The sequence below is a fragment of the Chionomys nivalis genome, chromosome 14, assembly GCF_950005125.1.
Source record: "Chionomys nivalis chromosome 14, mChiNiv1.1, whole genome shotgun sequence".
NCBI lineage: Eukaryota > Metazoa > Chordata > Mammalia > Rodentia > Cricetidae > Chionomys > Chionomys nivalis.
This window is the reverse complement of record NC_080099.1, coordinates 8,711,632-8,734,167: the sequence shown is the minus strand read 5'-3', so window position 1 is coordinate 8,734,167 and position 22,536 is coordinate 8,711,632. Positions and strand designations below refer to the sequence as shown.

The 22,536-nt window shown below is 47.1% G+C and overlaps 1 protein-coding gene across 2 annotated transcripts in view; it reads right to left on the bottom strand.

The window, feature by feature from the left end:
• Setbp1 (SET binding protein 1) overlaps nucleotides 1-21,391 on the bottom strand; it is a 343,902-nt gene extending 322,511 nt beyond the window's left edge. For both annotated transcript variants that reach the window (XM_057788674.1, XM_057788675.1), the window contains exons 1-2: nucleotides 21,171-21,391; nucleotides 1,530-2,162 (exon numbers count right to left, since the gene is read on the bottom strand). In XM_057788674.1, the coding sequence (XP_057644657.1) occupies nucleotides 1,530-1,994 (465 nt within the window). In that variant the 5' untranslated portion in view covers nucleotides 1,995-2,162; nucleotides 21,171-21,391. The remainder of the gene's footprint in view (nucleotides 1-1,529; nucleotides 2,163-21,170) is intronic.
• Nucleotides 21,392-22,536: the final 1,145 nt, after the last annotated feature.

The window sequence follows — 22,536 nt, the reverse complement described above, 5'->3', positions numbered from 1 at the left end:
TAACCACCAACCAGGATACCCCAACCCCCAAACCCAACCCCACCCCACCCCATCTCCACACAGGCAGATCAATGGCACAAAAAGAACTGGGCCACCTCAGCGGTCAAAGGAAACAGTACCCATTTTCAAAGCTGAAGACACACAACTCCCAAGCAACAATGTCGCCGTATAAGTGACTCCAAAGTTCCTGTCAGGTATGAAGATAACCTTTGTTTTCAAAACAGAGAACTCATTAACCACCACAATGTTGTAATGGGAGGAGGAGAGTGTGTGACCCAAATGCTCTGGAGAATGAAGCCAACGTTGCTCCTCTCTGTCCCAAACACTAGCACAGCGGTGGACCAACTGTCCTGGTTTCCTGGAATGGAGGCAGCTTCTGTAAGGAGTTATCGCCCTTGGACAAAGCTTCTGCAGGCTCAGATCTCTGACTTTCACTGCACACTACCAGTATAAACACCTGCCAGTGGACGGCACAGCTTTACCCTCAAGAAGCAGTATGGCTTTGGCTCATGTTGTTGAATGAATACCAGAAAGCCCGCTGCGGACAGGACCACTCCCGGACACTGTTAGACCACTTGAAGCTGTTACACCACATCAGGTTCGCATCAGTGAAAGACGGAACCTGATTAATACCTATCACCTGGATGCAAAAACCTTGTCAACGAAAGTCTTTTTCAGAGCTATCCCCAGGCCACGAAGATTCCTGAAGGCAAAAGCTTTCTAGACTGGGTCAGTCTTCTATCACAGGCTGAGAACCATATTCATCCCCAGAGGGGAGGTCACTATAGTTACACACACACACACACACACACACACACAATAGTTCAATAAAAATATGGACCCATTCATTCCCAATGAACTGATACTATCCAGCACCTTTATCTGCAGGCCTGTGTTTGACGTCTAGTTGGGCAGTGAACCGGAGTCACTTCTCACAGAGCCTTAAGATTTCACCATGTCTCAGGTTGGGATTCTGTCATTCAGTCATGGTACCCCAGAACTTCACTCTCTGGTTCCCCGCCCCCCTTCATATTGCCCTCTGATGGCTGTCTCTCAGCATGGCTATCTCTGGGCCCTACAGAAGCCTCGATCACAATGAAAATGGCTCCTCAGAGTGCTTGCCTCAGGAAGACCTACAGCGCTAACAAATGAAACCAAGAGCCGACCGTGACACTCCTGACTGACCAGCCAAGAGAACAGATGTTAAGATGAAACAAAACAAAAACGTATCTCAAACTTTTGCAGGACTTGGCTGACCTGGCCTGTAGGCTATTACCGAGTAAACAGGATGTACTCCCAAATTATAATTTCCCGGTAGCTTATGCTTCCTAGGTGAGTATAAAATATAAAATGATCATCTCAGCATTATACAGATTATATCAGAGACTTGGCCACAGGCCCTAAATATTTCATCAAAGAGGCTGGTGATTCAAAAGTAAATATATTCAAAAGTAAATTGACCTTTAAAAGTTGCTGAGAGAATAGCAGAAACAGGAATAACACCAAACCCGCAAGGCATGGTTTCCTACCTTCTTTTTGGAGTGGTTTCTTTCTTCTTCCTTTATAGCTTTGCTATTTTTCCCAGCACGGGACACCTTCTGGTCCCCAGACTGCTTTATGGTGATCTTGATCTCAGGGGGGCATATATAGTTCTCCAGGTTTTTGGGGGGTTTCTTGGCCCGCTTTGTAGTCTGAATCTTCAGCTTCAAACTCCCCTCGGTGAAGTTGGCCTCTTTGATGGAGAACTCCTGTTCTTCCAAACCATCTCCAGCCACCCATTTTTCACTGTCTGCATTAGAGTTGCAATCCACATCTCGTCCTGAGCCCAGCTCATCCTCCTCCTCTGGCTCCATGCGTTCTCCACCCACGGAGATACCTTTCAAGGGCTCTCCGGAACAGCCAGGAGCTGCTGGGGACTTGGACGAGGAGCCTGGAAGGAATTCCGACTCGCTCCCTCTTTGCCGGGAGTGGCTTAAAATTTCCCTGGACTCCATGATAATCCTACAGTCTTCTGGAGTTCTTGGGAGGGGGAAGGGACGAAGGGAAGTGGGAAAAAAGGTCAGATGAGAGGACACCCAAAATTCCAAGAACAAAGTAGTTCAGCTGCTGGGTTCAACGTCCCAAGAACGGAGATGCGGTGACGTACTCAGAAGATGTCAGATCTAAAATTGAGAGGTAGAGCGGTAAGTGGCTATGGTAGGAAAGAACTGCACCCCAAAATATCCAATCCCAGTTTCTAAAGTCCTTCCCACATGCCTACAGCATCGGTCTGGAAGTTTACATACCCAAACTGAACCTTATTAGAGCACAGGGAAAGCATATTCACATGCACCGTCATAATGGGTTATTAGTAATTTTTATGGCTCCAGGCCCAATAATAAAGATAAGAGAGGTGAGTCCTCAGCCAGTAACAACTAGAGGTTTCTCACACTGAAGCCACATGGAACAGGACTCTGTCACCAGTAAAACCAACCACAATGAAAGGAAACTCAGTGCTGATACACGTCTGTGGGAACTGTATCCGGGTGGCTTCTGCTGTTACTTCCTTCTTCCATCTGAGGAACACTATGCAAGATGAAGAAAACTCTCAGCTGCCCCTGAGAAGCCCTACCCTCACCCCCTTCCTAATGGAAGGGCATCCTTTAGTCCTCCTGTCTGTTCCTTGTCCCGTGTCATTACTTAAATCACACATTATCTCCATTATGCAAAGCTTCCTAGTTTTTGTTTCTGCTTGTTTGTTTCATTTTGCTTTGGGGGTTTCGTCTTTCACCCTGTGAGAGCAGGTCTCATTTCCTAGTGTAGGCTGGCCTAGAAATCACTAGATAGCTCAGGCTGAACTCCAGTTTCTGGCTATATTCTTGACCCAGTCCACCAAATTCTGGAATTTTCCATGTGGGCGACCACACCTGGCAATCTAGCTCTTAAACTTGGCTGCACTGAAAGTTGATAAGAAACCAAAAGAGTTCAATGGGAAATCACTAATTACTCTGGGATCGATGCAGACTTTTAAATGTTTGTATCTGCAGAAACATATGATAGCTAATCATTTCCATCACTTATATAAAATAGCCATTTATACATTTTTCACTCTCCTTTCTTGTTCCTTAGATGAAGGTCATTTTGTCCCCAGAACAGAAGAGCAAACAGAGAGAAGCAGCACTTCACAAGTCATCCAACATCTTCTCCGCCCTCTTCCCTCCAAGATAAGAAGAAAAAAGATCAGGCTTTTTCCAGCTGATCCCAGGGCAAGCCAACTATCATCCTCTCTGGCTCACCTCCATACCTACTTAATATCTTCCCTAGTTCAGACTCATAATTGCAAAAGCCAAAGGCGAGCCCAGCTGTCCATCTGTAAGAGAATGCCCAATGCCACACGGCTATGCAAATTGTCATGTCTTCTAGCTGGGATCCCATTACTCCCGAGTCTTCTTTCCCCACTGAACACACTCCCTGTCGCCAGCAGGAAGCTTTTCTACACATTTTCTCTTCCCACCTCTGAGTCCAGCAGTTTAAAGAACTGGCCATCAAATGTGCCTCCCAAGTGTGCCCAATGAGGCTTGTAAGGACATATTGAGAACGCCAAGAACTGGAACCTGACCACTGAGTATGTGGCTTCTGGCTCTGGAACCAGCATCTTCTCAGCCAGTATCTGACAAGAGAGTCAGAAGAAGTAGCCTAGGTCAGAAGCCTCCACGCAGGCCATGGAGGTTTGCAGAGAAGCCCAGAAACACACTCCGATCCTGGAAATAGCTTGGCCCTGCGGACAGCCACGTTTATAAGAAGTTTCAGTCTGGGAAAAGCAATAGTACAGTTTTCCTCTGAAAGTAGAAAGATTGCGCTAATAAAATCAGGAGCACCTTTACAGAGGTTACCAAAAACCACGAAACAGCCACCTGTAACTCGAGCGGCCAACAAGAGAACGGAGACTGTAGTTAAAACACATGACACTACCATTTCCCCCTCTTTCTCTTTCTCTCTCTCTCTCTCTCTCTCTCAAGTCTTCATCTCTAGTATACAAATATGCCTATATTCCTGAAACCTTTTATTTTATAAAATGTCACGTTTAAGCCAACTGTGGTAGTATATGCCTGTGATGCCGGAATTTGGAGGCAGGAAGAACACAAATTCAAAGCTAGCCTTCCTTTGTAATAAGTTACAGGACAGCCAGAAGTATATAGCAAGATCCTATTTCAGAAGCCACAAGCAAAAGTCTTATCGAGTCAACATCTATTGATTCCCTTCTCATCAGGGCAGATAGCAGTGTAAAACCCTAAGGTATCAAGATGCCTTAGGACCTGACCCTGCTCATTGCAGCAAGAGTCCAGTTGGTTTCTCTCAGTCTACACTCCAGCTCCAAACACACTGGAAGTCATTTCCCACCTGCTAAGGACAGCAATGCCCAAGGCTTACTCCCTGAGGCAGGAATCATCACCATTATGCTTTAATTCCCCAAGTAACTAGTATCCCCAGGCAAATGTGACAATACAGGATATAAGATAAGGGAAAGACTTCCTCAGAAGCTCTTAGCAAGTCACCTGGACCTCAAACCAGACCAGGGAGACATTGAGAAAAGATAAAAGAAGATAAGACACAAACTATGGATGAACAGATAGGCTATGTTGCTATATATAACTATTATTAAGAAAGTGCCTCCCATGTAAAAGTGACTGACTTCAGATTTTCATATATTTAACTGCATGAATCAATAACTATTTAGATGCAGTAGTAAAGACCCATAAAAATGAAAATCTGATACAACAAGTGTTCCCAAATCCTCTGAAGATCCTAAGATACAATGAAAATATCCTTTCCCTCAAGAAGAAAACACTCTTGATTGGAGATTTAAAAAACAACTCTGAAAAAAGCTATGGCACCAGTGCAGGAAAGCTAAAAGACCATCAGGAGAGCTACAGCACCAAAGCAGGAGAGCTACAGCACCAATGCAGGAGAACTACAGCACCAGTGCAGGAGAGCTCCGGCACCAGTGCAGGAGAGCTACAGCACCAATGCAGGAGAACTACGGCATCAGTGCAGGGGAGCTACGGCATCAATGCAGGAGAGCTACAGCACCAGTGCAGAAGAGCTACAACATCAATGCAAGAGAACTACTGCACCAGTGCAGGAGAGCTACGGCACCAATGCAGGAGAGCTACAGCACCAGTGCAGGAGAGCTACGGCACCAATGCAGGAGAGCTACGGCACCAATGCAGGAGAACTACAAGAAGAGCACAGGCTCTTGCTGGGACCTTGGGCAACTATTAAAAGAAAGAAGGAAAACCTTGTGGAGATGGGGTGCTAGGGTGAGGGTGATGATTAACGTGCCTGCCTCATAAGCAAGAGGATCTGAATCCACTCTAATACAGGGTGGCTTGCTTGTAATTCCAGCCTTGGGAGGTGAGGACGAGGTTCCCAGGAGTGAAGTGGCTATGAAGACCGATCATAGCAATCTCAGGCCTTCACACACACACACACACACACACAGTTGCATGTAGGCAGGAATACATGCATGCATGCACACATGTGTATGCACACACATACACACACACTTGCCTATGTTCAAATATATGCACATACCACAGTTAGCTACTCCAAGAAATGAATTAAAGAGTGAGGGAATGAAGAAAGACAATAGCAGCATACAGTCCAAGGAACATGAGCCAGGAACATGTAGGATTGTGCTAATAGAGCAGCTGGGTGTGGCTACAGGGTGTGGCAACAAGTGGACTGGTGAGAAGCACAGCAAAGGAAAGGTTACAGCGGCATCGTGAAATCCCCGAGTGACAGACACAGTAGTGAGTGTGGATTTCATCTTACAAGCAATGGGAAGTCAGAGGGGAAAAAACTCTTTCTAAGCTTCTTTGGGGGCAGTGCAAACCTCATACCACTGCAGAATTGGGAAACTTGAAACAAAGCAGATAGCTGACCCCCTGCTGAAAACTGATTGTGCTCTCCTGAGGACCTGGGCCAGCTGGACTTTGGGGGACAGCTGGGGTTTCTCACAACACGTACTATAGATAAACTAATAAAACCATTTCAAATAGTTTCAGGCTCTACAAACCTCTATTCCAGACCTACCACCCTGGTCCCTAACATTCAGAGTCCAGTCCCAGACTGCATTAATGGCTAAGCTGGACAGGCCACTCAGTTCAAGCCTGTCTCCACGGTATTTTTTCTGCACTGGTCTCTACACAGAATCGGGCCTCACATTTGCTGCCATTGATCCGTGCAATCCCCAGCACACGAGCAGTCCTCTCTAAAAGTTTGTGCCATGAAGAAGGAATGAAAAATTAACAGACCCAATGAACCCTGAGCCTTCTCATCATTCCAGGTTGTTCTACAGTATCTGTATTTCCATAGTAAAAATTATACAAACTCTGGGAAACAGTCCTTACTCCCTGGGCTGACTTACATTTCACCTGTCTGTACGGATTGCCTCTAAATGTCCATCTTGCGTCGTCTTCTAGTTGTTTTGAGCACATCTTGTTGTTTTGTTTTGTTTTGTTTTTTCAACAGCAGCCGAATCTCGGGCTGAGGCCAGCTGCAATTGAATAGTGCTCACATTCACCTCATTTCCATCCTAGGATGAAGGCTTTGGAAGATTTCTAGAAGTTCTTTCTGAATGAAAGTATTTTCCCCCCCGACAGCTACTCAAATTCCTTCTCCAGCCTTAGCTCCACCTACCCAGGAAGCCCCTTTCTGCCTATCCTGGGGCTAAAGATCCAGATCCTGTGTCCACAAGAACCCCATTACTTTAAAAATTCTAAAATAAGTTGGGTGGTGGCAGTAGTGGCGCACGCCTTTAATCCCAGCACTGGGGAGGCTGAGGCAGGCGGATCTCTGAGTCCAAGGTCAGCCTGGTCTATGAAGTGAGTTCCAGGAGACCCAGGGCTATTGCACAGGGAAACCCTGTCTCGAAAAACAGAAAACAGACAAACAAAAAAGTCCTAAAACAAGAAAAACTTTCAATAGCACAGAGCAAAGAAACCTAAGCTGTCTGTTGGCTTCAGCAGCTCATAAAGCTGCTGTTCTTCAATCACCCCCCACACACACCTGCCAGCTGCACCCCGTGTGAGTTGTGTGGTGGGTCTGGGGGACAACTGCCAGTTCCCCTTGTGAAAAGCCCCTGCCAACACATGCATGTGAGCACAGTCACACACTCAGAGCTGGGGGAGCCCCGGCAAGGTGAAAGCATTTTGACCTGTTCACATTCCTGCAATTGGCGGCTGCCAGAGAGGCCAGCACACAATGAACACTCTGTTTTGGTTTCCTGCCTCCAGTGCAACACAGGCTGACCCTTCTGAGGCTGCCTGCAGGGCTGCCATGCAGGGATTGAGACGATAAAGGTGATTTAGAAAATAAGGCTTCGGCAGGTCTTAAGAAGCAGCAGAGCAAGGACAGGACAGAGGGTCTTACAATGTACAATGAGATCAGAGTGTGGCAACAGGCTCTCTACCCCAGCTCTAGCATTCAAAGGCAACAAAATTCTAGCTAGTCAAGCCATCTGAGTGCCCGATCCCACACTCCTCTCAACAACGATGTAACACGCGGTCTTACGCAGCTTCGCTTTGCACAGCCATGGGCCTACAGGGACACTTCAAATTGAACAGTTTGAGCCCACAGCAGTATTTCTCTAGTGCCCAGGGAAAACCCTCATGGCTAGATTTTGCTCATACTCAGGGGAGCCCTAAACAGTACCTCCTCCCTCCCTTCCAAATCTGCAAGATACAGAGATGTTTCCTGTCTGAAAAATGCTGCTGCTGCCTGGGAAACGCTTACTTAGGTTCCGAGCCTGGTGGGAATGATGTCGACTCTCAAGCTGCACACACCGAGTCAGGGTCCGGGTGGCAGGGCAGGTGCTTTGGCTTTCCACAGCCTCTAGGTAATGGAGGGACTGGGTTCTGAAAACCATTGTCTCAGATTTCCCCTGACCACAGAGTGCCTCCTAATCTATATTTGCAGGTAGCTTCTCTCAGTCTCCTAAGAGCAGATATCTATTGTGTTTGAGCCATTTACTATCCCAATGCCCAGCATAGCATCTAGACATTCAAGACATCTGCTGGACCAAATAGAAAAACGAAAATCCAAGCTTGACTTCCCAGTCTATCCACCTCCCCCGTTTGCTTGGCTTCCAGATCATCATCACATCCCTGCCATTGCCATCCTGACTACTGCTTTCCAAATTTGCAATATGGCAGAAATAGACAAAGCCCCTGGCATATTCAATTGGAGTCACAAGATATGATTTATGGGCTTCCCCCTGTCTCTTAGGAACCCTCATGGGACCCCTGTCAACCTCAGTGTCTGAACAACAGTAGGAAAATGTGTTGTCTTTCTTAGCTTCCCCATTGGGCCACAGTTCACATGGGTTTGTTGATAGTTCAACCCTATGCTTCTTAGGTTAAAATAACTTTCCAAAAGTACACACCTCACAAGCCCTTAAGGGCAAACAGTCAGAAATGCAGCCAGATCCTCGCTCCTCATTCCTGCCTCAGCTATCCTTGGACTTCTGGACACATTGCCACAAGGCCACGGAACCCTCCCAGGCTGGCAGGTTATATAATTCTCAGGTTGCAACTCTTTCGCTGAGAACTCTTCAGAATGTCCATGAGAAAATGGAGGTTGGCTAGGGATTTCCCCTTTTCTCGGTACACAACATGTTTTATAGTTTAGTTGCTGGGGTGTTTGGTTTTGGTTAATGTAGTGTGGCTCTGTCTGTCTCCCCTGGCTTTTCTGGAACACCAAGAGCCATGGAGATCATCCCCAGCTCACAAATGTTTCTTTCTTTTTTCCCCATTACTCTTTTAGTTATTTATTTCCATCTGATGATCCTGGTTTCCAGGTTCTTACAATGTTAAGCTTAGGATCCTTCCCTCCATTCTCCTTCCCTAGTGCTTCCCCATCGTGTGTTTCCCTTTGCATCATGTTCTCCTGCACTCATTGACTCACTGTGGGAGAGAACTCTCTTGTCAGATGCTAACAAGATTGCCTCACTTTGGCAAGGGAATTAAACTACTCGTCCTTCTTTGTATCTGCTCAGGGCACTGGGTGAAAGTCACCCAGCTCGTGCAACTTTGCACACACCTGGAACCCTCCTCCGACCTTCCTGAGTTAAAGGCGAACATGAGATCAAATATCTCTTCTCTGATTTGTTGAAGTCGGGACTCCGTTTCTGTGCTTTTGTGACACATACCATACAAAACATGTCCTGGGCACTTCCTACATCCCTAAAGGCTGAGCCGTTCTTACGTTTTGCCTCATCTTCCCTAGTAGACACTAAGAACTTTGAGGGTAACGCCCTTGCCTCTTTTGGATCCCATGCTAACCCCAGTGCCTGCCACAGCCCTGATACATGGAGAGAGGCCTCAATTCTGTATTCACTGAATGCTGAAGGAAAGGCTATGTCAAAGTACAGCCAGTCAGTCACCCTTTGACTTAGAGTGCCTTTAACTCTGAGTGATGGTTCTTGAAACTCTTCCTGCTGCCAAAATTTCTGGAATAAATGGTCCATAAACGCTGGAGAATGGATCAAGTGACCCAACACATACCTGGCTCTCAATCAGCAAGAGTGAAGATGGCCGCACACCAGTTTGCTGACGCTGCATGTATGTCTGTGGTCTATAACAAAGGACAAAGCTCTTACCCAGCAACCGTGTGTGTGCGATCTACACATCTGTGAGGTACATTTCAGGTCACATTTTACTTCCTCTAAGAAGCATTGTTTGAGTTTTTCACTGAATGCATCTTCTAGCAACATCTCCAAGCTCCGTTGATGTGTTTTACTTTACATAAGGCTCCTACTCCTGTTGGCTTGGTGGACTTTTTCATTTCTACAAGGTTTAGCTCTAAGTTATCTCAAGAATTGGGTCAGGTTTCACCTCCGTCCAGAACATCAGCTGAAACCACTTTTAACATTATTCTTTGAATACACTTACACATGTAAGCACACACATCACACATATACACACAAACACAGAGGGTGGAAGAGAGAGACACAGATAGAAGGGGGTTCTTCCTCTCAGTTCTTTGGACATTTTGCCATCAATGCGCTTGACAAACTATGCTTCAATATTTTAATGTCGTCTATCTTGTCCATACAATCAGGATCTCTGTAATGCAGGACAGTATTTCAAATGGGTCTCTACACATTTCAGAGCTCAGTGAACACAAGGAGACATAGTTCAGGAGAATGTGTTCAAAGGCCATGCTTCTCCTTGCAAAGAAGGGAGGGAGAAGCGGACTGGAGGTCATAGGACTGGGCCTCTTAGTCTCTTTCCCATTAGCAGCAAGGCCTTTTTAAGCCATTCAAGTCTCGTTTGGAAAGTGGGTAATAATCCTACCTCAGGGGCTCCTAGGAGAAGTAATTGAAGATTAAATATTAAATGAGATCATAATTACCTGGGATCACCTTAGTAAATGCTCACACTTTTTGTTAAACTTGACTGGTCCCCTGGAATGTGTCAGCCAAGTTACAAATCGGCTAGTGTTGCCTGGTCTTCTCAGATCCCAAGGAAAACCCTGTGTGGCTCAGGGGTGGAACCCAGCCTTCCCCACACACCCTGTCTTCATTTAATGAATCAGGGAAAGCCATGAGGCGAGCCTCGTATCCCCTTCCAGCCCAGCATCCCTAGGTGCTAAGTTTTATCTATTTAGAAGCTCTTCAAAAGTAGAACTCCTTTCTTCCTTTGCTTTTTCAGTTCCTGTTGGTTCGCCAGCTTTGGTTGCGTGGGATGAGATGAACTCAAACTTAAGCATAGGACATCAACTCTTGTGCTTAGGATCTCAGTATCAGTGGGACAATCTGAAACAGGCTTGAGACTGGGCACACTCTTAACTAACAACTCCGACTGCCACGGCTTCTCACAAAATGGCACAATAGCATAAGCTGTGGGGACTGGCTCTGGGACCCATCAAGTTTGCATGCTCAGTTTCAGCCATAACATCCTGTTTGCTGTCACTATTCTTCTGTGGGGTTAGGGGAAGAACACTATCAAAATAAAAGGGAGTGGCCTGTGTTGAACCCTTACAGCAGGGGTTCTCAACCTACGGGTCATGATTCCTTTGTGGTTAGATCCACATGGGTCACCTAAGACCATGAGAAAATACATATATTTACATTCAAATTCATAACAGTAGCAAAATTACAGTTATAAAATAGCCCTACATAAATAACTTTATGGTGGGGGGCCACAGCATTAGGAGGGCTGAGAACCTCTGGCTTACTGTCATTATCAGTTAAATCTATATATTAATCCATAGATAGCCCTCTAGTGCCCTGATCCTGTTCTTAATTTATACACATGGAAACAAAGTCCTTTCTGGGCACAAATGTTATTTAACTCACAACACCACCGAACTCCAAAGAGCCAACATCAGGTAACCGCTTGAATGCCAGACATCCACCAGACACATGTAAAATGGGAATAAAAAGAGCATGTTGATTTTGGATGATGGCAGCAAACCAAATGAAAGTCCAACAGATGATAAGTTCCTTAATCTTTCTAGAAAGGCCCTGTAACGTTGAATGGAATGACGGGTCTACCACAAATTCTTCATCCCCTCAAACCATCTGATTCAGCAACTGCTTTGTGCATTGTCATTTGACCTTACACTTCTGCAGTAAAGGAAATGCTAGGCCTACCGCAGAGCTGAACAGATATTCTCTCCACCTCCCTTCCTTTACAAGGTGTCTCCTCTAGGCATCCTGAACTGCCACCATCACATTGCTACTAAACTAGTCCGTCCTTCAATCATGCACTAGACTCCTAGGATAACTTCCAGCGTCACGGGGTCTTTTGGGCCAGAGAAGAGCCAATCCTCAACCCAAATGTTCATATAGTGTTTTACTGTTCGTTCTAAACACACTTCTTTTGAATATCAGACTGCATCTGCAGAGCTGGTGACAGGCAGAGCCTCATAGAGGGCCGCATGGTCAGAAGTCAGAGTTTTTCTCTAGGCTGTATATATGGAAATCTCTGAATTTCACACCATCTTTCAAGTCTGCCCTCTTAGCATTTGGGAAACTGATCTTGGCCCTGCAGCTCAGCTCTGAGAAGCGGATGCCTTGACTTATGGGCCCTATCCCTTCTGCCTTGCTGCCTCCACCTGCAGAGTACTGTGTTGAACCGGCTGCTCTCTGCTCTCTCCCTGGTACACGCCCAGGTGAATGATCTTCTCTACCTACCTAACCAGGATCATCCCTTTGTTGTCGTGAGACTCAAGTCTCACATTCTCTTTGAAGCTTTCTCAGACCTGCCTGGCCTTGGTAGCGGTTCTTGGACTCCTACTGCGCACAATTTAGTCCTCAATTTGACAGTTTTCTACATCACATCATTAGTATTCGTTTCCTCCAGGGAATTTTAAAGCCATACTTCACTTCAGTTCACTCCTGTCACTGAAGGTTCTCCCTCTGTGAAAGGGTCCTTATTTCTCTTCCTCCAACAAACACATCCTTCTTGAAGCCTTCCCTGATACACCTTAGCATGGACCACACAGAAGTAGCAGCACTCCACTTGGGAAAAGGTTTCTAATTTAGTTGAAAAAGGGTAACTTTCATTTTAGCTAAACATGTCTCCTTAAACAGACCATCCAAGGGCAAACTACCATCTTATATCAGACTTTTCCCATCCAAGAGTACCAGGAAAAAAGCCCACACAAACTGAAATGCTAAAACTCCAAAAATATTTGTGGACCAAGAGCTTCTTAATAGAGCTCTTACAGACAGTGTTAGGAGCAGAGAGAAGGTCTATGGTGGTCTTATGTCAAATCATGCTTTCTGGCCACCATGCTATGCTTTCAAAAAAAAAAAAAAAAAAAAAAAAAGGTCTTGGTCAAATAGCAAAAGGTCATGGACATTGCCAGCAACAACTACACAGAATTTGGCTCCCAAGATTTTTTATTCATTTCAAAGAATATGATGCCCCAGCTCTGAAAACCATTCCAGGGCTATAGTTGGATGCATGAAATTCAACTAACACCATTCCTTTATCTCTCCAAGTCCCAAGGAACTCCAAGCAGTTCCTTTCCTTGAACAGACTGAATCCCTGGTAAATAAAGATAATAATAAAACAATAATAGCGATAATAATAAAGCTTTTTGCACAATGTGCTTGCTCTTTTTTTCTTCTATTTTCATCCCAAATCCTTTGGATTTTATCCAAAATCCTTTCAAACCCCAAGATTCCTGGGGCTGGAAGCCATAGCATCTGAATGGCTTCCATTATTTTTTCTTTCTAAGAATTCAACTGGTGTGCTTCTAGGTGATCCAGAAAACCCATGAACCTTTCATAGAGCCTGAAGACAAAGATTTATTTTCCGGATCTCGCCCCCATCCAATGGTGCAGAAAAAATGTGGCTTTTGATTCCTCCTGATCCCACAGCACACACAAAGCAACCCAGGAGCCATTTTTTTCCATACAAGCATCCAGGGGCAGAGCAGGCAAGTCCTGTGGGGATGGAGTGACAGCCCATAAGCAGAGAGTCTGCCCTGGCCTTCGGGCTCCTAATGATCTGCATCATGAAATGATAACCAGACCCCAGATGTGTAAATAAAGCAGCCTCAGCAGAGATCCTGGGTGCCCACAGGGCACAGGAGGTGATAGTGAAGTCCCAACAGCGATGGCAGCTTTGGACTTTCCAGAGTTGACTTTGTACCATCTTCACTGTGTCAGCTTCAAAAGGGGTGAGGAGGATAATTTAACCCTTTGTTTCCTTCCACACTTCTTTGTGGTGTTGCTTCATACTTGTCATACCCTTCCCCTGCCCCCCATTCCTCCAAGCCTGTTCTTCTGCTCTAATTGGGGAGCTTCTCATTTAATTTACCCCAGGGCACCAACTTCCCCTTCCGTAACTCTTCCAACCACATCAAACACCAAGCTGAGTGCTTTAATTCTCACGGGGATTGGTTTGGACAGTTGGTGGGGGTGTCATTAAATGAGTTTGAGGAGTTCTATACTTTAAAGGAGAACTTTTAAAATGTCTTTGACACGTCTAGCTGCAGCATCCCAGAATTTCAGATGGAACTGCTAGTATCAGTCTTAACTTCCTTGCTTTCCAATGAGTAAAGGTAGGAAGAAAGGCAGTAGGACTTGCTCCTCACCCACGCTGATGGGTGACCAGTCCAGCCTCAATCCTGCACCCCAAGACTCCACCTTCCCTTCTGTGTGGCTTTCTGCTGCTTCTCTTTCTGTGTAGTCAGGCTTGTCCAATCACCAATGAGCAGAAGAGCAGGCCGCTTGAAGCAGGGGAGGAAACGGAACAGTTAAGTGGCAGAATGAGCATGGGAACCGGGATGAACGACTGGAATTTTCAGAGACCATCAAAAGTGATGAGTGTTCGAGTGGGGAGGATACTCTAGGAGGCACTTAATAAACATTTGATTACTGAATGAATGCGTAGAACCACTGACTGAAAAGACACCCATGTGGTAAAATATCATTACCTCTTATGATTGGAGGGAGTAGCTGAGATTGGGTGATTTCCCCTGAAAGACAGCCAAAACTATAAAAAGCTATCAACATAACTAGTTATTACTCACTGTAAGAAGTCCTCCTGTGTTGCTTCATTTTGCAACGATCTGGTATACTTTAAAAACATTTACTCTTGATCGTTTAACTCTACATAAGTCGTATGATATATTCACACAGCAGAAGTCAACCCTAAATAGGTGCAAGGCTTTGAGGGGTAAGCTTGCGCCTTTCCTGGACAGGTCTTCAATTAGGAGACGCAAGTGCAAGAAGTACCAAAGCAAGCAAACAAGTACCAGTACAAGAAGTACTGGAAGTGCTCCGGTCACGGGGAAGAGACAAGCAGATTGATTGGGAGTCACTCGTGCATCTTCACAGAGAAGCACAGTGGTGCCAGATGCCTTCACAGGTAGATGCTCCGGTTAAACAGGACCAGGTAGGGCACTTTCCCCACTAGATGTGACAACGGAGCAAGCTGAGGAGTTGAAGGGGACAGGGCATAGAAGCCCTGAGTGTTGCTCCAAGTGGCACAGTAGGATAAACACTAAGGAAAGTACAGCGGCTGGCTCAGGACTAGGAGAGCCAGGTGTCATGAGGAGAACACAGAAGACTCCAGAAGCCAAGATACTGGGAAGAACATTCCAGGTTCTAGATCATTTCTTGTCTGTTCTAGGACAAAGACATTTCTGCTATCATTCCTTCATTTTGGAGAGATTAGAAATTCTCTCTTAGATGTCACATCTCTCTTAGTGACACATGTCACTGCCCACTGTGTCTCTTTCTGGCAGGTTTGTGTCCACCGCCTTTCTTCTCACCATCCTTTGGTGAAAGAGCATTTCCTGAGCACCAGTACTTCCTTGAGTGCCACTGCACTGGCCACCACGTGGAAACCTGAGTCCTACACAGATGTAACACAATACACATCTAGTCATGCAACCTGTACATGGAACACTGAGTTGAGTACCTCAACCAACTCCTCGGTTGATATGCATAGCTGTTAAGTTTGTCAAACTGCTAGACACAAGGGCTTTGTGGGTATTCTTCTTAGAGTGGGCTGTGGCAAATATAATCCCAGCATCAGTTTCCAAGAGGCAGCACAGAAAATCTCCAAGAGTTCAGTGACAGAAATTATTTGGGATAACTTAATCCTTACAACCCCTAGGACATAGGGACAGAGATATCTTTATCCCAGGTTACTGGGGAGACTCAAAGGAGCTACATAAGCTATTGGGGTCACCCAGCCAGGAAGTGATGACAAAGATCAGATCTTGCCACATCAGGTGTGAGGCTGCTCATGCTTGCACTGTCCCAGGTCAGCCACTAACTTGTACCATTGCAGGCAACCTAATTTATTCATTTGCTAATCTTCTGAGCAGGGATAAATATTTCTTTGGCTTCCTTCCTAAGAAGATCTGAGGGGGTGGATATGATATGAAGATAATTTTGAAATGAATAAAATTCCATGAATATGAAAGGAAATATTTTTGGTGGGAAGAGCTAAGTTAGATCAAGGAGATGACTTCCTGAGTAAAAATCAAAACATGTCCCCTCTCCTGCCTCAGCATTTGGAAAAGCTGAGTTCTTGCCCACCGTAGAGTCCACTCAATTGCTCAGCTGGTGTCTTCCATGGAGCTATGTGTCATAACATACCATGGTCCACCATAGTTCTGGGAACAGGACAGCTATTTCCTTATTTCCTCCTAAGGCAGTGGTTCTCAACCTGTGGGTCACAACCCTCACAGGGCTTACAGATCAGATATTCCTGCATATCAGATATTTATATTACAATTCATAAAATTAGCAAAATTAGAGTTATGAAGAAGCAATGAAATCATTTCATGGTTGGGGATCACCATAGATGAGGAACTGTATTAAAGCGTTGAAGCTTTAGGAAGGTTGAGAAAACTGTTCTACCTGCACCTATGAAACTCACAATGGAAAACTTAAACAAATAATGACATTCATTTAATTCCAACTTGATGTGTCTAATGGAACATAAAAAATCAACTGGGAGACTAGATGAAAATGGAAATAAAAACTAAGAACAATAATGCGAGTGAGAATCAAGTTTGTGTCTTCATGTGCTTTCCTTTTTGTATTTATCAAGGGCTGGGCTGGCTAAAGTATCCTTGTCTTCATTAAGAGTATAGAGAACACCATAGATGGTGACACAGTCCTTTATTCCTAGCATTTGGGAGGCAGAAGCAAGTAGGTCTCCATAAATTAAAAACCAGCCTAGTCAACATAGTGAGTCCCAGGCTAGTTAGGGCTTCACAGTGAGATCCTGTGTCAAATGATGAGGAGGAGGAGAAGGAAGAGGAGGAACGAGAAAGAGGAGGAGGAGGAGAGAGAAAGAGAGGGGAAGGTATGGAGGGAGGGAGAGTGGGAGGGAGGAAAGAAGGAAGAAGGAAAAAAAGAAAGATGGAAGAAAGGAATTTAGAAAACAACAAAAGTCCCACCCCCCACACACACAGACAGAGACAGAGAGACAGAGACAGAGAGAAAGAGAGAGAGCAGTTCATATGGCAATAGCAATGGAAAGTTTGGATGCTAATGCTCATCAAATGTCATGTATCATCAAAGTGGCACTGTTGTGAACCAGAAAACTTAAGAGATGGGACCTAGCCTGAGGTCTTTACATCACTGGGGGCATGGGCTCAATGTTTCTGCGATCCCAAGCCCTCCTTTCTCTCCCTCTCCCTTCCTAGCCAGGAGGTAAGTGACTTTGTTCCACTATAATTTTGTTGTGTTTTGAATTTTGCTTTGATGTGCAGCCTCACCAAAAAACCCAAAGCACCACCACTGACAGTTCCTGAACTAATACTTTTAAAATTGTAATAACAGCATGGAAAAACGTTGTTCCCATTCTAAGTTATTTCAGATGTTTTATCATACTAACTTCCTAACACACGGTAAGACTTGAATAGGACTGAATGTTATCCCCTTCCTCCCAGGAACCTGGTCAAATGACTTTCAGTGAGGATGCTACAAGGATATTTTCTATGATCCAATGTTATGAGCACTCCAGGGATACCCTTGCCCTTCCTTGAAGGGTTCTTTCACACCACAGGACTCTCAACAAACATCATAGTGTCTGATGTTAAGTTCTGAGATTCCTTCCACAATGCTAGTGTGTTAATAATAACATACCCAGCTCTTCTGGCATGAGTAAAACTGAAGCAACTTGAAATGCCATCAGCAAAAAAAAAAAAAAATTATTTCGCATCCCTGAGCATCGCAGAAAACAGAATCCCATTGGCTAGGTCTGTCTTCAATAGCTTTCTGGTTTTAATTAAAGCATCAAGTCTCCAAGGAAGAAACAGGCATTCTGGGAGGCCAGGGGAAGCCTGGCCAGCCAAGTGTTAGTTCCTCCACAGGAACCAAGAAAAGATGCTCTACACATCTGAGTGCAATCTCCTCTTTGCATATTCTACAGAAACTTGTGGCAGAGATTGCAGTAACAATGACGACTGTGTAAGAATCTCCTCTCCTTGTTGAACAGTATTGTGACACAGAAGAATTAATCTGGCTCCTAATGGAATTCCAAGTTAAGATTACAGCAGAAAAGGAAGGGGAAACCCAGACCAGAGTGCTCTCCTATCTAGTCTTTCTTTAGCAATATTCTTCCTCCGAGTTCTTCCCATTGGCCATTTTTAGTTAAATTCTACAATAACCCAAAAGTCTGCTTTTCCCCCCTCCCCTCTTTCACTGAGGTCAGGTATTTTTCAAAGTACCATTGTGCACCCTGTAAGGAATGACATTTGGGACCAGATGCTCTCCTGGCAGCAGGGGCTGTTCGCCTCCCTCAGGGACAGCTCCAGGCTTCCCATGGGACACCTAGAACTGAGCCTCCTGGCAAGGCCTTCCTATGTAGCATTCGGATGTTAACATGGAAAAGATCAGATTACAGCCTTGCTCTTGCCTGGCTCCTCAGAATCATGTAAGGCAGTTATTTCCTTCTATGCTCCAAGTGGCCCCCCCTTCCTAAATAACACCACTGCCTGAGATGCTCCCCCTTTATGTCCCTTCCCCCACCTCCAGTTTGTTTTTTTCCAGTAACACATCTATTTTTCCTGCTCAGAAAGACAACTCCTTTTCCTCTGTCTCCTGACTGCCTGTGATCCCCACCTCCTCCCCCAGCTCAGCTCAGGTTACTGAAGTGGCAGCAGCTTGCACAGCCCAGCTCCAACTGCCATGCAACTTCCTCAAACTAGGATCTCTCTCTCTCTCTCTCTCTCTCTCTCCCCCCCCCCCCGGAAAAGGATCATGTGCCATCATGTGCCAAGCAGCAGTACCTGGCCTCAGTATTTTCTGCGACCATATTTCCTGCAGTTTAAACTGCCCTTCTTCCCGCACACTTGCCTTCTTACTCCTTTCTGATTTGCCTGGAACATTCTGTCCTAACATCCTTTTGCTGGTAAGGAGCAATGTGCTGAAGCAGAGGCTTAGCCACACAGCACACAGAGCCTTCCATGTAACTCTGCAGCCTGGAAATGGAGCTGGGGGAGCAAAGAGACCCGCCTCCTTCCAGGAGTTTAAGGGCAGGCATGGAAAGAAGCCACAGAAGTCAAGAGAAGAGGGAGGCAAGGATTGTAAACTGGCTGCATCTTGAAAGGCTGTAAACTCCCTCCTCTCCCTGGCCAGCTGGCACTACCTTCTCTTGCCAGCCAGGCTGTATTTAACTTGAGTGAGAAAGGAAACTCTTTCCTAGGTCCTTAGATCTGGTCTCAGGGCTGAAGATCAGGCTGCAGATAGCATTCTTTCACTCCAGGTTTCTCTTCCCCACAGCACAAAGTGCAGAGGGGAATTCCAAAATTCGAGTTTGAATGAGACACATGAGGTTTCTCTGCAGGCACTATAAAATCGTGGAGAATGGGCCTGAACTGCCACAGAGTTTCCGTGACAACTTCTTCATGAAATCACTTTTCAGTGCAAGTTGTCAAGAAAATAAATAAATAAATCAATAAAACAAGATTAAGATGGAAAGCAAATAAAAGAAAGGAGAAAAGGACGTATTTTTTAAAAAGAAACTAAGATCAGTATTTCCATAAAGACCATGGTCTCGAACCAAACTTCAACAGGAAACGTGTAAATGGTTGTAGGCAGGAGGACTAGGGGCAGTGGAGGCAAAGTAGCTTCTGTAGTATTCTAGAATCACTCCCTTGTAGAAGAGAGTTTCTGCAGGACTAACACAAACACACACACACACACCACACATGCGCGCGCACACACACACAAACACACACACTGCCCTGTTAGTATCAGACATCAACTATGAGATATTGGGACAGTTTATTTGAAACGGAAACAAATCGGAAATCCTTCCCTCAACAGTCCTTTCAGACAGATACACATGCTGAGAATCCCACAAAGGCACATAAAGAATAAATGCGGCATCAGAGGGCAGTACCAACTAGTAACCACACTCCCAGTATCTCTAGCCTCATCCCTACTTCCAACTGAACAACTTTCCTGATCTTCAACAAAATATCTGTAGTTGGGTTCAATTTCAGAACTGTAGTAGCTGGTATGGGTCTGGGAGGGGCGAGATAGGAGAGTGTACAGAGAGAACGTAGAAGACAGCATTTCGGCAGCAACTTATTTATTTATTTCTTTTTTAAGGAGCAGCGTGCTCTACTGATCGGAAATTTCAATTTCCCAACAATGCTTCCATCACAGACACCGAAAACAGTGCCCCCATTATCACGCGTCTTGCTACACAGATCTGCCCAGTCCAATTTACCTGTCTTGGATTCTGAGGAACTTCACAGACAGTATTTTAGTCAAAGAGATAATGGTTCGAAAGACAAAAACAATAAATCCATACTGAAGGGTTTCCTTTCCGGAGTGATTTCCCTCTGGAAACCACCGAACAGGGAAGCCTGCGTTAATTCCCAAGCCCTGGGCTCCTGTACAAACGCACACAATGCGTGCTTTCAAAGGGGGCATTCTCTGCTTTTAAGGGAATTCCTGCCTTTTCACAATCCCCAGCCCGGAGATCACAAGAAAGAGACTCAAATCCACCGATTAAGATTTTTAAAAGAGAAAAACTAACACACAGCCAGAACACAAACATACACCAACCTTCATTGGCTGGACCACTTCTCGCCTGTTCTTCTATTAACGACACCTTAGATTCTGATACATTTACTCCCCCCCACCCCATCCAACTAGGTTACAATGTAGCTCTCTAGCTCCACTTAACCTGCAAGTTACAAAGAGAGGGGGAAAAAATATCCTGCCGCCTCCCCACCCCTTTCCCTACCCCCTCCCTTTCCCCAGTCCACTTCACCAAAGCCAAACCCGCCAGCCCCGGCAGCCGACAGCAGGACCAAGGGAGGGTGCAAAAGGAGGGGGTGGGGAAGGGATCAGATTAGCCGAAACTCAATAAGCTCCCAGCCCTCCAGCCCGATGCTTCCACCATCACCGCCACCAACGGGCTACTCCAGTTAAGTCAGCACCTCTGCCGACCCACCAGCCGGCTGAATCGCGCCCATCCCCGCGCAGCCTCGCAGGGACCTGCATCCCGCCCCCTTGGCCGGTCCCCCCACCCCCCTCGAGCCCAGTGCAAAGTCAAAGCCCCGGCGAGGCGACGTGAACTTTTGCATGCATGGTACACACCGCCCCCGGCCCCCAGCGCGCTGGGCCCGCGGCGCGGCGGGAGGCTAGGCACCCCGGCTCCCGCGCCAAGGTCGCCGCGCTTGCTCACCCATGTCCCGGCAGCTCCGGCTCCGCTGGCCTGGGCGCTCGCTCAGATTCCGCCTCCGGTCGCTCGTCCGAGCCCCCAAAGGTGCTGCTGCAGTAACTCCATAGCGACGAGCATCTGTCAAACGGCGACGCGCGGGGCGGGCCGCCCTCGCTCGGGGGGCGCCGGGGCCCCCGGGCGCGCAGGCGGCGGCGAGCGCCCCGGCCAGCCCCGCGCTTCCCGCCCGCCGCGGCCGCCTCCGCCGCGCCACCGATTTACGGAGAGAGATATCAAGGGGGAAAATGGCGTCTCCGGAGCCCGAGGAGTCCTGGAGTAATCACATTCACACACACGCCCGCACGCACACACTCGCACACACTCGCACACAGGCGCTCGGCGAGCCCGGCTAATTTTAGCAGGAACCAAATATAATATATATATGTACATATACATAAATATGCATATGTACATATATATATTATATAGATTTCCCCGTCTCTCCGTTCAACGCTATTTTTTCCCTTTTCCCCAAAGGATGGATTGGAAGGTTTACAAAATGTTGCCCGGCTGGGCTCGCAGGAGGCGGCGCGCCGAGGGCTGGGGCGCTTTTGCTGAGCTGTGCAGTTCGGTCCCTGGCGCCCGCCGGCCCTGCCGCCGCTGGTCCGCCCGCGGTCGCTACTGCCGCCTCCGCCGCCGCCGCCGCCGCCGCTGCTCTATGGCCGCGCCCGCCCCGCGCCCCCTCCGCGTCCCTTCACCGCCCGCCCGCGTCCCCGGCGAGCGCTGGAGTGGGGTCGGGCCCGTGTGCCTGCCTCCCGCGCCCTCTCCCGAGTCCCGGAGTCCTACTGAAAGGAAGGGGGAGGGCGTGAGCGGGGGAGGGGGAGGATTGGAGCGGCCGGGCGGCGGAGCCGGCGGGGACTGCCACCCCGCGATCTGCCTCGGAGGGGGCGCGGGAGCCCACACTGCTCCCTCTGCGAACCCGGGCCGCTCCCCAGCCGGAGCCCAGGGAGGCGCAGCCGGCAAGCGGCCGGTGACCTCTCCCTCGACCGCCCCCCTCGGTGAATGTCGGTCAATTGGGAGGGAGCGGGCTCTAGCCCGGGGAGGAAGGAGAACAGTTCGGGGACCCGAATCCGGGACCCCTCGCCAGACCCCGCGCCCCTCCCGCTCCCCAGCGCCCTCGCGGCCCAGTAGCTCCAGCGAGTCGGAGTCAGCCGCGGAGACTGTGCGGCCGCGGGGACCGCCGCGGGCTGGGCGCCGGTTCCCGGGCTCAACACTGCCACTATCTGACACAACAGGAGCAGTGTTGGGGGGGAAGCTGCGTGCAGAGACGCGAAATGTGATAGGCTCTCATAAATGGGTGCTCTTTTTTTTTATTTTTTTTTAACCTGGTAAT